This window comes from Balaenoptera physalus (assembly GCF_965194825.1).
Source record: "Balaenoptera physalus genome assembly, chromosome: 1".
NCBI classification, from domain to species: domain Eukaryota; kingdom Metazoa; phylum Chordata; class Mammalia; order Artiodactyla; family Balaenopteridae; genus Balaenoptera; species Balaenoptera physalus.
The window spans coordinates 3,089,337-3,101,418 of NC_138882.1; the positions used below are offsets into that span (position 1 = coordinate 3,089,337).

Sequence of the window (12,082 nt, forward strand, 5' to 3'; positions counted from 1 at the left end):
TTGATTTAATACCCAATTCTGATACGGACTGCATCACTGTTGACAGCAGTGTATCGTTATGTTTGACTTATTATATTATAATTGCCACCTCAAAACCTGTAAGGGAACAATCTGATTTTTTTAATGCCTTTTGAAAATTAAGAATAACTTTTGAAAGTTAGGAATAATTTACTCTGCATTCATAAATATAGAGTTTTTAGTCTCGATTTTTTTCCTTCTAAAACAAGGCTTTTGCATATAATAGAAAACAAAATTTGTGTTTATATGTTCATCCATCATTTTCTGCACTTTTGAGCAGCTGCTTTGAAGGGCTCTGGTGACCCTGGAAATACAAGGGTGACCAGACACACGGTCCCGCCCCTGAAGTAGCTCAGAGTCTAGTATGGGGAGAGGGATTTTACTAAATATTGGAGAGTTAACCATATTTTAAAATCTTTGCACAGACTATTGCTTCACAAAACAATATAAAAAGTGTGAGACGAGGGACTTTCCCTGGCAGTCCAGTGGTTAGGACTCGGTGCTCTCACTGCGGAGGGCCTGGGTTCAATCCCTGGTCGGGGAACTAAAATTCCACAAGCTGCGTGGCCAAAATAAATAAATAAAAAGTGTGAGATGAAATAAAGTGCTCAGAGATCTAAAAGTAGCTACAAATACCAAAAAATTCTAACTGGTGTTTGAGTGAGGAGCATACTGCTGCATTACATATCCCGTTAGTCTGCGTTGTGCGCTCCAGGTAGTTGTCATGAGGTCGCTGTAGAAGCAAAGTCGAATTGTGACTGTTTTCCTTGAAGGCTGCTGAAGGAAAGTCTGAGCGGAAATTCCAAAACGTCGATGATCGCCACGGTCAGCCCGGCGGCCAGCAGCGTGGAGGAGACCCTGAGCACGCTGAGATACGCCACCCAGGCCCGGATGATAGTCAACGCCGCCAGGGTCAACGAGGACGTGAGCGCCAAGTTGATCAGAGGTCAACAGTTCCCTACAGACTTAAAGATTATCTTGCAAGAGTTTAGTCTCAAATACTCATTTCAGCGATGAAAATATGCAGTTTAAGGCAGTTAAAGCTTTTTCTCTCATATCTGTGTAATAGCTCCTACTCATCATTCCACACTGATGAGGAAGGCGGATGGAAGGACGGCGGGAAAGAGGATAATGGGGAACAATCAGAAAAAGCTGGGAAGTGGGGTGGGTGAAGGGGAAAGAGCCAGCGTAGGAAACCCTCTGTGGACTGAGTCGTGCGCCTGTGCGACACAGGGACAATAATGTCCTTTACTTTTCCTCTTGTGGCCTTTCCGCCGTTGTCTGTCTCTCACCTCTGCTTCCGCTTAGTTCACTGACCCAAAGGCTGTTTGATCCTGGGTTTCTAGCACGGGCCTCCCTTCGTCAGCGCCGAGTCCTCCCTCTCTTGCTCACCTGCTCAGGGATCTTGCGGAAGGCGAATAGATCCCTCAGAGGTGTGGGCCAGAGGAGGGTGGATTTGCCGTCTCGTGCTCCATCTTTCCCTGTTGGGCTCCCCTCTCGTTTACAAATGGGACCATTGTCATTAAAAATGAGTATTCTGAGTTCCAGCTTGGGAACTCTGTCATCTGTAACTAACACGTCTTTATGAGTATGGTTTGCCTGGGGCAGTCCTGGTCCATGGCTGTCATCCCAGTGTGATGAATGGTGCCCCTGGTCCTTCTCAAAGGTGTCCCGCTTTGGACGACACATTACGTGGCCATACTGCTTACGAGGGAGGGAAGTTCATTAATAGGGGAGCAGTTTCTCAGGTAAAGGTTAGGTAGAGATTTGTAGGTAATTAAAATTTCTGCAAGTATTTAAAACTTCAAATAAAATAGAAGATTGGAGGGTTATGTCTAGTGTGGGAATTACTATATATCAAATGTTACTAATCATGCATCTTTCTACAAATATTTAGACTTGAAAGCAGAAATTGAAAAGTTAAAAGCTGCTCAAAGAAACAGTCAGAACATTGACCCTGAGCGATATAGGCTCTGTCGGCAAGAAATAACATCCTTGAGAATGAAGCTGTATCAGCAGGAGAGAGACATGGCAGAAATGCAAAGGTGGGCTCTGGTCACTACCTTAGATGCTGTGGGTATTGGCTGGAATCACTGCACTGGCCTGGGGCAAGGGGTGGGAGAGGGGGAGGGGGATGGAGGTGGGGACGGGAGGCTGAGGAGGTACCGGAGTCTGCCTTTATCCCTGCCTTCCCTGTGTATAGAGCAGCTTATCCCCAGACCATTACGTTTTAAATATTCCTAAGTGGTGTCCTAATCTCGATTGATTGTCTCTTGATTCTCAGTCTTATAAATCTGGATATTTTTAACTCTTTTAAACTCTTGTTTGTCTTTGGTAAGAATGTGGAAAGAAAAACTTGAACAAGCTGAAAAAAGAAAACTTCAAGTAACAAAGGAGTTACAGGTATCGTTTCAACTCCCTAAACTGATTTGAAAATTTGCAAAGAAATATGGCAGTAAATATACAGATGTAATTTCTCAAATTCCAGGCCAAGGAATTTGTTTTATCCTGTAGGAAGTGGGAAATCCTTGAAAGTGTCTGACCAGGGAATTGACATTTTGAGAATTAGTTCAGAATTACTTTGGTGTAGGGTGTGAGCAGCACTGAAAGCAAGAGGAACTGTTGGCAGGGTGGTCAGAAGGCTGCCTCTGGTTCAGGCGGGAGGTGCTACGGGTCTGAACTAAGGTGACGGCAGTGGAGATGCCGCGGCAGGACCTGACCTGCTGTAGACGTCGGTGGGTGAGATCAGGCACATCTGGTGATGCTGGGTTGAGCCATGAGTGGGCTGAGGATGGTGTCAGGACAGAGGGTCAGCGTCTCCCTGGGAGTCTAAGAAGTATGGTGGTCACACGGGGAAGTCGCGAGGAGAGGGTCTAAGAGACCGTTAATTAACTGAGTCCCACATACCGTGACTTTAATGTTTAATGTTTTAGGTGGATCTGACAGTTTCATGCTTGTGATTAAAGTTAATTTTTTTTCTGACTTCTGCTAGAAAGCAGGAATTACATTTCAAATGGACAACCACTTGCCAAACCTGGTCAATCTCAATGAAGACCCTCAGCTGTCGGAGATACTGTTATATATGATAAAAGAGGGAACAACTACAGTCGGAAAGTGTAAACCCAACTCGAGCCATGACATTCAGTTGTCGGGGGTGCTGATCGCCGACGAGCACTGGTGCGCCCCTCCCCAGTGGTTTTCCGGGTCTTGATGACTTGCGGTTCCCTTCACATGAGGCATTCGCTCACACTGATTCTTTGGTATAAGTCTCCGAATGCATCTTTTAGCCAGGAAAAACGGACAATCTGAGTGTTTTGTAGGGATGGCAGGTCAGTTACTCTCAATATGAGATATGATGTAGTATCGCTCTATCAGAAGTTATCCCTCAGCCAATAGATCTAAACTTCTATCCATCATCTATGGCAGGATTTTTGATTGGACTGACAAATTTTAAAATTTGTTCATATGAATTGAATGATACTGTATGTGTTGTTAGGGTGATAGTATATGTAAACTGTTGTAGCTCCACAGTGTGTTTTCATGATTTATCCATGTTGATGCTCTCTCATTTTTCCGCTGTAAAGTATCCTGTTGTATGAGTTTACCTGTCTACTTGGTTGGTAGACGTTTGGCTGGTTTCTCATGTTTTGCTCCCACAGTACTGCTGTGAGCGCTCTTGGATGCGTCTCCTGGTACAAACGGGCAGAGCTTCTCTGGAGCAAGTTTCAAAAACTGAGTTAGGGCCCTCGGGGCAGCCGCTAGGAACCTGGGCGGCCAGGCCTTTCCGTTTGCCCCGCTGTGCTGTGTGGGTCTGATGATCTTTCTGTTACCCTATAATGATGATTTTAAAGTTTGGGAATCACTCTTAAGTTGTGTGTCTAGGAGCAGAGATACCAGGCGGTAGAATCTGTGCACATGCACCTTTACGAGGTAATCTCAGATTGTTTTCCGGAATGATTGTCAATTCTGCTGCCGTTGGCACTGAGGCACGTGTTGCCCCACATCCTTGCCAAGCCTCGGTACCGTCAGGGGGATGTGAGATGGCATCTCGCGGGGGGTTCGTTTTGCATTTCCTTGACTAATCCTATTCATCTATTCTTTGGCCATTTTTGTTTGCTCTTCGGTAACTTGCCTGTTCGTGTCTTTTGTCCATTTTTCGATTGTATTGGTTTTTTTTCATAATTTGTAGGAGTTTTTTTGGTGGCCCAGCTTTTGTGAGTTTCATGGGTTGTAAATATCTTTTTTCCAGTGTGTGGCTCATCGTCTCACTCTCTTATGGTGCCTTTTGATGCATCCAAGTTCGCAGTTAGCATCGTACCTACGTCAGTCTTTTCCTTTATGGTTGTCAATTTTTGTGTCTTGTTTAAGAAATCATTTCTACACTGACGTCATAGAGACAGTCACCTAAATTATCTTCTAAATGTTTTGAAATTTTGCCTTCACATTTAAGTCCTTAAGTCGTATGGAGTTTTTTGTTTGGTGTGAAGTAGGGATCTAAATTCATTTATTTTCCACGTGAATAACCAATTCTACCAGTACCATATATTAAATAACATATGACTTTTTTTGTGATCTGCAGTGTTCATACAAAAAATTTCCAAAAATACAGTGTGTTTTCTCACTAATATTGCACAGCCTAGGTACTTGAGCTCCACGACGTCTTTGTACCTGGCGTGGCACGGCTCCTTGGTCCTCAGATCCGCTTGCTCTTCTGTTAATTAACCATTTTCTATAACAGATAAATCCAGAATTATTTACACTTGTAGCAAAGATACAGAACATGCCCCCAAAGAGTTGAGAGTCCAGCGGGACCAGGAAGTCCCCCACTCGCCTGGCACTTGGTGTTTCCCCTTTTAGTACACGGATAGGTGTTTGTCTCACTGTCTGGACCGTGAACTTCATGAGAGCAGGTTTCGTGTCTGTCTTCCCTGCTGACATACCTGGCACGTGGGGCTCAGTGGACAAAGGAGCCCCAGTACCCATCAGTGTATATTAACATTAGGTGGGTCTTAGCTACTTAGTGCTTAAAAGTAAAGAAAGAGAAGGAAAGTTCACCTCTAGCTTTGAGCCCTAAAGAGAAGCTGCTTAGAGGGCTCTGGCCTTGACGAGTGATGGAGATAAGGGAGAGGGTGTCTTATGTTGATGGAACGATTCATGTAAAGGAGAGAAGCTGATGTTAAGGCAAATCCAGGTGGGGTTCTTATGGGAAATAGCGGTGGATCAGGGGGTTGGTGGTTGAAGCCAGATGGGGGGTGGGAGGGGGCAGAATGCTAAGGCCAAGGGCTTTTGACTGCAGAGCAGATAGAACTGGGAGAGAGGAGGCGTCCGAACAAGCAGGCCTTGTTTAAACCTTTGCAGGGTTGGGACGCTAGGCTGGCGGGAGGCTGAGCCGTACTTCCCGAGTCCTCTTCTCTAGGTGCTCAAGTCCAACTACCGTTCTTTACCTGGAGCTCTCGGAGCCTTGTCTGGAGCTAGAGGTTTTGTTTGGGCTCAGCTTTTGCTCCAGTGTTCTCTTTCTTTCTGTCCAGTTAATCCAAAGATAACTGGATTTTGGAGTTTCTTTCCTATTTTCTGAATAAAAAGACTCGAAAGGATATGTAGCATTTATAGCTGATTTTCAACAGTATGATCTTATCACCACAGTTCAGTTAGTTAGATGTCCAAGGAGTGTGCTTTTATCTCTGTGCTTTTCCTTCCTCTGTATTTTACCCCTCTTTTCATGGGAGGAAAATGTTGTTTGTCCCATTATTAAAACTCGTAAATAAAAGCAGAAAGTTAGAAAAGTAAAACATAAAAACACTTAAAACTCTTCCATTCATAAATAAACCACTGTCAGTATTTTAGTGTATTTTCCTTTAATGTTTGTGTACTTTTTTTTCCCATTTCTGGGGAAGAGGGGTTGGTATTTTTTTTTAAGTAGTTTTAATCAAAATACATATGATGAAAATTTTTCCCACCACTGGAGGATAGAATTGCTAGAGAAGCCAGGCTTTTTCACCAAACCTTCAAAATCTAATTGAAGGAAAATGAGAGAGTTCTAAGTTATTATGGTCACAAATTGATATGAACCTTAACACTACGGGAATAACCCAAGGAGGATTATCTGTATTGCCTCTTTCTTACTTGTTAGTCTGTCCTGTGATTGTAACGGTGTGCATCCTGTCTTCACAGCACTGTCAACAATTTTGATGGGACAGTGAGTATCATCCCAGCTGGGGAAGCAAAGACATATGTAAATGGAAGACTTATTTTGGAACCCACGGTATTACATCATGTAAGTTGGCTGCTGCTAAGATGTGAGAAATTGTTTGACTTTGGGCACGTGATTTAGTATTTTTGAGCCCGGTTCTCTCCTCTGTAAGATCAGTAGTGAACGGGATGAAGGACTTTCTGGTTTTTACGTTTTCTTATTTCACGAATTGCCTGCCTTCGCGCAGAGACCGCAGTTCTGTTATGGTGGGTGGACCAGCCCCCAAGGAGCTGTCCACCAGCAGCAGCATTATGTGTCCCAGGAAGAGCTGGGCTTTGGAATCAGGCCAGACAGGGTCGAAGCCCTGGCCCTGCCACTTGCCATATGACCTTTGAAGTTATTAAGCTCGGGGTGATGGCATGTCACCCATGTCAGGACACTTTTGAGAGCACTTTAATAATTATATTAGGAGAACAGGCATGAACTATTCTGTTGCAGGCAAAGCGAGACATATGGTCACTTGGTAGTATATATCCTGTCTTTCAGGAGGGATAAGGGAGGAATAGGTGAAAGAATTCACGCGTAGCTCTTACTACAGTGTCTGCAGACAGTGAGCTCAGTGTGCGCTTATCACTGTTACTGTTAAGCTCTGTGCTCTGTTAGTTTCCTCATTCCTAAAACTGGGGTAATAACATGCACAGTTGTGAGACGTCAGTGAGATGGTGTGTGTATAGAGGGTCGGGTGCAGTTCCTGGCCTGTAGCAAGCATTTCGTAAATGTTAGCTGCTGTGATGTTTGTGTTTATCGTTAGTGATGCTAGACTGTATTGAACTGTTGAACATAAGGATTTGTTCCACGGAATTGTTTGGCTCAGACTCACCTCGAGGAGTAAATTTTCTGTGTGCTTTAGGGTGATCGGGTGATTCTTGGCGGCGATCATTATTTCAGATTTAATCGTCCAGTAGAGGTCCAGAAAGGGGGAAGACCGCCCAGTAGGGATACTCTTGTGAGTGAGGGTCCAAGAGACTTTGAATTTGCAAAAAATGACTTGCTCACGGCACAGAGATTACAGTAAGTATTTTTTTTTTACAGTAAGTATTTTGTTGGTATGAAACAGTAAGTATACGGGAGCGGGCTGTGGAGAGCCTTAATCACGTTGTCCTGACTGCACTCGTTAACTCTTTGGGTGCTGATTTCTAGTGACATGATCCTTGCTCTTCTGTGTGCGTTCACTCAACAAACACACTTAGCTCCTACGCTGGAGGAATTCATCTTCTCATGGGGCTGACGGACAGACAGACAGAGTGCCCTGACAGAGCCCTGCACCGTGTGGAGCTCCTGGGGTGACTCCTGCCCCGACCAGGGGTCAACGAAGGCCTCGTGAGAAGATGTCCCCTGGGAGGGAGTCGGCCAGGGGAAGCCTGGGGAGTGGACCCTTATTTACTTTTCTTCTTTTGCCCCAGCTTTAGCTGAGGCAATATTGTAGGAGTTCTGATTTAAGCAGGATCCCTGTAAAATAAATGGCAAGTAACACAGGAATAAAATGCTAAAGCATTTGGACTTTATCTTAAAGGTTATGGGGTCGTAAGAGAATTTTAAGGAGACATGAGACAGACATGATGGGGATCACATTTGCAGAATGGTGACTGTGGCCCAGGTCTGGAGGATGGAGGGCGGTGGAGCCGGGTCCTGGGCTGCAGTGCAGTGGAGGCTGGGGGGTGAGACGGGCGTCTCGGGGTTGCGGGGAGAGAAATATCCGCACAGAGGAGGGAGGCGGGGGGTGGGAAGGATGACCGGGGTGGGCCACACGAACCTTGCTTTCTCACCATTTCAAAAGTCTGAGCTTGCTTTGCCCTCTTTTTTTTTTTTTAAAGTTGTGGTACAACATACATAGCATAAAATTCACCTTTTTAGCCATTTTTAAGTGTGCAGTTCAGTGGTGTTAAGTACATTCACAGTGTTGTGCAGCCTCAACCATATTCTGTCTCCAGAACTTTCTCATCACCCAGCTGGGCCTCTGTACCCACTATGCAACGGCTACCCCCTCCCCCCAGGCCCCGGTAGCCATTAGGTCCTCTTTCTCTTGACATTCTTATTCTAATTCAGTAAAATTGGGTACGGAAATTTTATGCAGTGCAATTGTTAAAGCGTCGAGTTTTGTTGAGAAGAAAGAAGCTTTTAGTTTTCTGTAATCACCAATCCTTTTCCCCCCATACAGTGAAAAGTAATTTAATATTTTGACTTCTCAAAATGTCTAAATGTTACCTGAAAACTGGGTTCACCTCTTGGTGGGTGTCGAGCCAAAAGACACAGCCAGGCCAAAGATCAGGAGAAGGAAGGATTTATTACTTGGAGCAAGTAAGGAAAACATGAGGAACTTTCCCAAAGCCGTGCTTCCCCAACAGTAAGACTGGGGAGGTTTTAAGCTAAGGGCACATGCGTGTTCATGAAGGGGCCTGAGCAGCGGAGAAGTCAGCATAGAATCAGGGCAAAGATCCACAGAGTCCAGGCTTCAGTTGACGGAAGTCCCGGGGGTCACAGAAGGTCACCATCTCCATCCCTGAGGCTCCCATTGACCTGGTGGCTGAGTTTCAGGCTAGTCTTCACCGCTGACTCAGAGCCTCGAGACTTCACAACTGCTGTCTTATCTTTGCTGTTGTTGCTTCTCTTGCCTGATAACAGCTGTTCTTTTGTTCCCTTGAGATCATTGATTTCTGAGACCTGTTCAAGGGCAAGCCCTGTGTCCAGGCTCAGATCACAAAACAGCTCAGGCCAAACATGGCTTCTCTTCTGTCAAGAAAGCCCCGCCTGGTTCTCTCTCTCTGGGGGACCCCCCACCCTGTCTGCTTACAAAATTATTATAGATGATTGGAAAAATTTGGTACAATCCCTGCTTTATCAGCTCATGTATCATGCTTTTAGAGGCATTTCAATATATTCCTAATCTATGACCTAAACATGAATTGAAAGATAATATGAAATAATTTTTGCCCTAACCATTGTTAGTTTAACATAAAATACCCATATTTTGTGTTTACTATAATGTTAACTATAATATTTACTGCAGTGTTCACTGTAGCATAATTTTTATGTTATAAATATATACTTTATATCTTTATGTAAGTTAAAACATTTTTATATAACTTAAGCATTAGAAAAACGTACTTGCTTAAATATCGAGCATCTGCAATAGTAATTAAGTTAGAAATAAGCAAATTTTCATCCTTTTATGTTTTCTTTGTGTAAACAATTCTAGAGCTAATAAACATTTCAGAATGCTATTGACAGAATGTCAGAAATGAAGTTTTGAGATTTGAACTTTTGTTTAATTTAAAACATCTTAATATGATTAAGAACTATCACAGCATGTGAAGAATTCTTGACAGAGTACCCTGTAACTACTGAACATTTTGCTACTTGTAGACTTGAAGCAGAAATAAAGGAGGCGCAGTTGAAAGCAAAGGAAGAAATGATGCAGGGAATCCAGATCGTGAAAGAAATGGCTCAGCAAGAGCTTTCCTCTCAGAAAGCTGCGTACGAAAGCAAAATAAAAGTCCTGGAGGCAGAACTGGTAAGGGGCAGAACTGTTTTCTTTCTCTGCCCGTGCATGCCACGTAAACTTATGTTTCTAGCGGGGCCCTGGGGGAGCGTCAGAGGGGAGATCAAGGCTGCTACGGGGGGAGGAGAAGCAGAGAGGCTCTGTCCCCCCGCCCTCAGGCCACGGCTCTCCTGTTTGCTGGCAGTCCTGCTTCCCAGAAGCCCATCTGGAGGGCAGCGCTCTGAAGGTTTGACTAGTGATGGTTATTTTCAGTTGGGTTAGTCAACCTGAATGGGGTGGAGAAGCACTGGGGCACCTTTTCTATCTGTGAGTCAATTTCTTGTGCATTGATTTTTAAAAAGGGACTTTTTACCTTTTTGGTATCATTTTTGAAGAATTGCTCTGTATCTTTGCCCTATTTATTTTTTATTATTGTCCTTTAAAGAAAGAAGAATGTCAAAGAAAGAAGCTACAGGAAATTAATAACCAAAAGGCTAATTACAAAATTGAGGAACTAGAAAAGGCAAAGCAGCGTTTTGAACAGGAAATATATGTCAACAAAAAGCGGTTAGAAATGGAGACTTTGGCTACAAAACAGGTAATTTCATTTTATAGCTAGTCTGAGCTATCTTGAGGAAAAGCTGGATTTTTCTTTTTTTTTTAAAGAGCTTATGGTCTCTTGATGGGCGATGGCCAAATCCAGGTCTGCAGGTGAGAAGGGTCTTCCTGCCTGAAAGCCTCTGTCCTCACGGTGTGCACACACATTATCACACAGATCTTTTCAAAGGGACAGAGCTGTTGTTTCCAGCGAGTTCCAGTCAAGTGTTCTCTTTCCCTGCATCCAGAGCGACCCTGTGGTCAGTCATGCCGAACGATGTAAGGAGTGAGGTGATACTAGGGCATGGTATATAGAAGGAGGCACGGCTCAGCTCTTGGACGGGTTACATCCCGGTGCCAGGGTGGAGAGAGCAGCAAGCAGGCCGTGTGCCCACGAGAGTCCTCAGGGAACTACCTCAGCCTTGGGCCCTCAGGCACTGACTTCCCTCATCTCTCTGAGCACAGAGGCATCTTCCAAGGGCAGCTCACGGTGGCTCTCCAGGTGCTGGACCAGCAGCCTCAGCACCACCTGGTAGATGTGCAGCTCTCGGTCCATCCAGAACTGCCGAATCACATCCTCTGCGGTGGGGCCGGAATCCCTTCTAACCAGCCCCGGAGGGGGGCCCTGAATCCCGAAGGGAGAGCCCCTGCTTTCGTCTCTGCTGCGACTTCTTATATCTTCAAGTTTTACTCTCAATTGGCAGTTTTCCTTCTTTTCTTCCTAAGTTTATGGTGGGGTTGGGCGTAGATGAAGATACTCGCAGTAACCCCAGAGTACCGGTACTGTAAAGTGGTGAGAATACATATATTAGCTGATTCTAGGGCACGGAGGGGCTAGTGAGCCACCCCAGAGAGTTTTAAGAGAAAAACAGATGTGTTTACATCTTGAAAACAATTATCATTAGTGGGCTAGTATAAGGCTTATTTGTGTCAAGTGAGGTTTTTAGGTGTATTTTTAATTTAACGTTTTAATTTAGTCAACAAATTCTTGAGTAGTTTTTTCCCTTTTTTTTTTTTCTGAAGGTTTTTATGCTCCTATCAACTGGGAGGAAAAGATTAATCTATGTTATCAAAAATTCCTAATGATTTTGTTGTGGGGAAAAAATCATTTTATAAAGATACTTTATAAATCATGTTTTAAAAGCCTTTATGCTTAATAATACACGTACTGTGAAATGATAATTATGTAGTGCATTACCATTGTCAGTCTGGTTTTATAATTTCTCTCTTTGCACGTTCTCGTGTATGACTCCACGTGAATGAATATCAATTAGGCTTTAGAAGACCACAGGATCCGCCATGCAAGAATTCTGGAAGCTTTAGAAACCGAGAAACAAAGGATTGCTAAGGAAGTACAAATTCTACAGCAAAATCAGAGCAATAGGGATAAAACTTTCACAAGTGAGTATAGGACGATTTTAGCAGGTATTTTCTAAAGTTATGTGTGTTATTTCATACAATTAGTAAAATGTTAATTATCTTTGTATATTCAAAATTGTTTTTCTGGATGTTGCTGACTTCTCTGGATCTAGATAAGTTTGTATGAATGATTATTTTTAGGATATTCACTTTTTAGAATATTTAGTTATATAAGCAAATAGTAAACAGAATTCCAAGTATTATTTTAATGTGTATTATGCTTTTTAAAATGTCTTACTCTAATCCTTAATTCTTATTTTATAAGAATTATTAATCTGAGTTGTGCTTAATCATTGCATCCTTCGTTTTCTTTCTCACTT

The 12,082-nt window shown here is 43.5% G+C and overlaps 1 protein-coding gene across 7 annotated transcripts in view; it reads left to right on the forward strand.

Moving 5' to 3' along the window:
* KIF14 (kinesin family member 14) overlaps nt 1-12,082 on the forward strand; it is a 51,223-nt gene that overhangs the window by 16,118 nt on the left and 23,023 nt on the right. For all 7 annotated transcript variants that reach the window (XR_014253486.1, XM_082425302.1, XM_082425299.1 and 4 more), the window contains 9 exons: nt 792-964; nt 1,916-2,063; nt 2,358-2,421; nt 3,011-3,195; nt 6,190-6,292; nt 7,119-7,279; nt 9,632-9,779; nt 10,192-10,344; nt 11,618-11,744. Coding sequence is in view for 6 of the 7 variants with exons in the window: in XM_082425302.1 (XP_082281428.1) it covers nt 792-964; nt 1,916-2,063; nt 2,358-2,421; nt 3,011-3,195; nt 6,190-6,292; nt 7,119-7,279; nt 9,632-9,779; nt 10,192-10,344; nt 11,618-11,744 (1,262 nt within the window). In the remaining variant the exon portion in view is untranslated. The remainder of the gene's footprint in view (nt 1-791; nt 965-1,915; nt 2,064-2,357; nt 2,422-3,010; nt 3,196-6,189; nt 6,293-7,118; nt 7,280-9,631; nt 9,780-10,191; nt 10,345-11,617; nt 11,745-12,082) is intronic.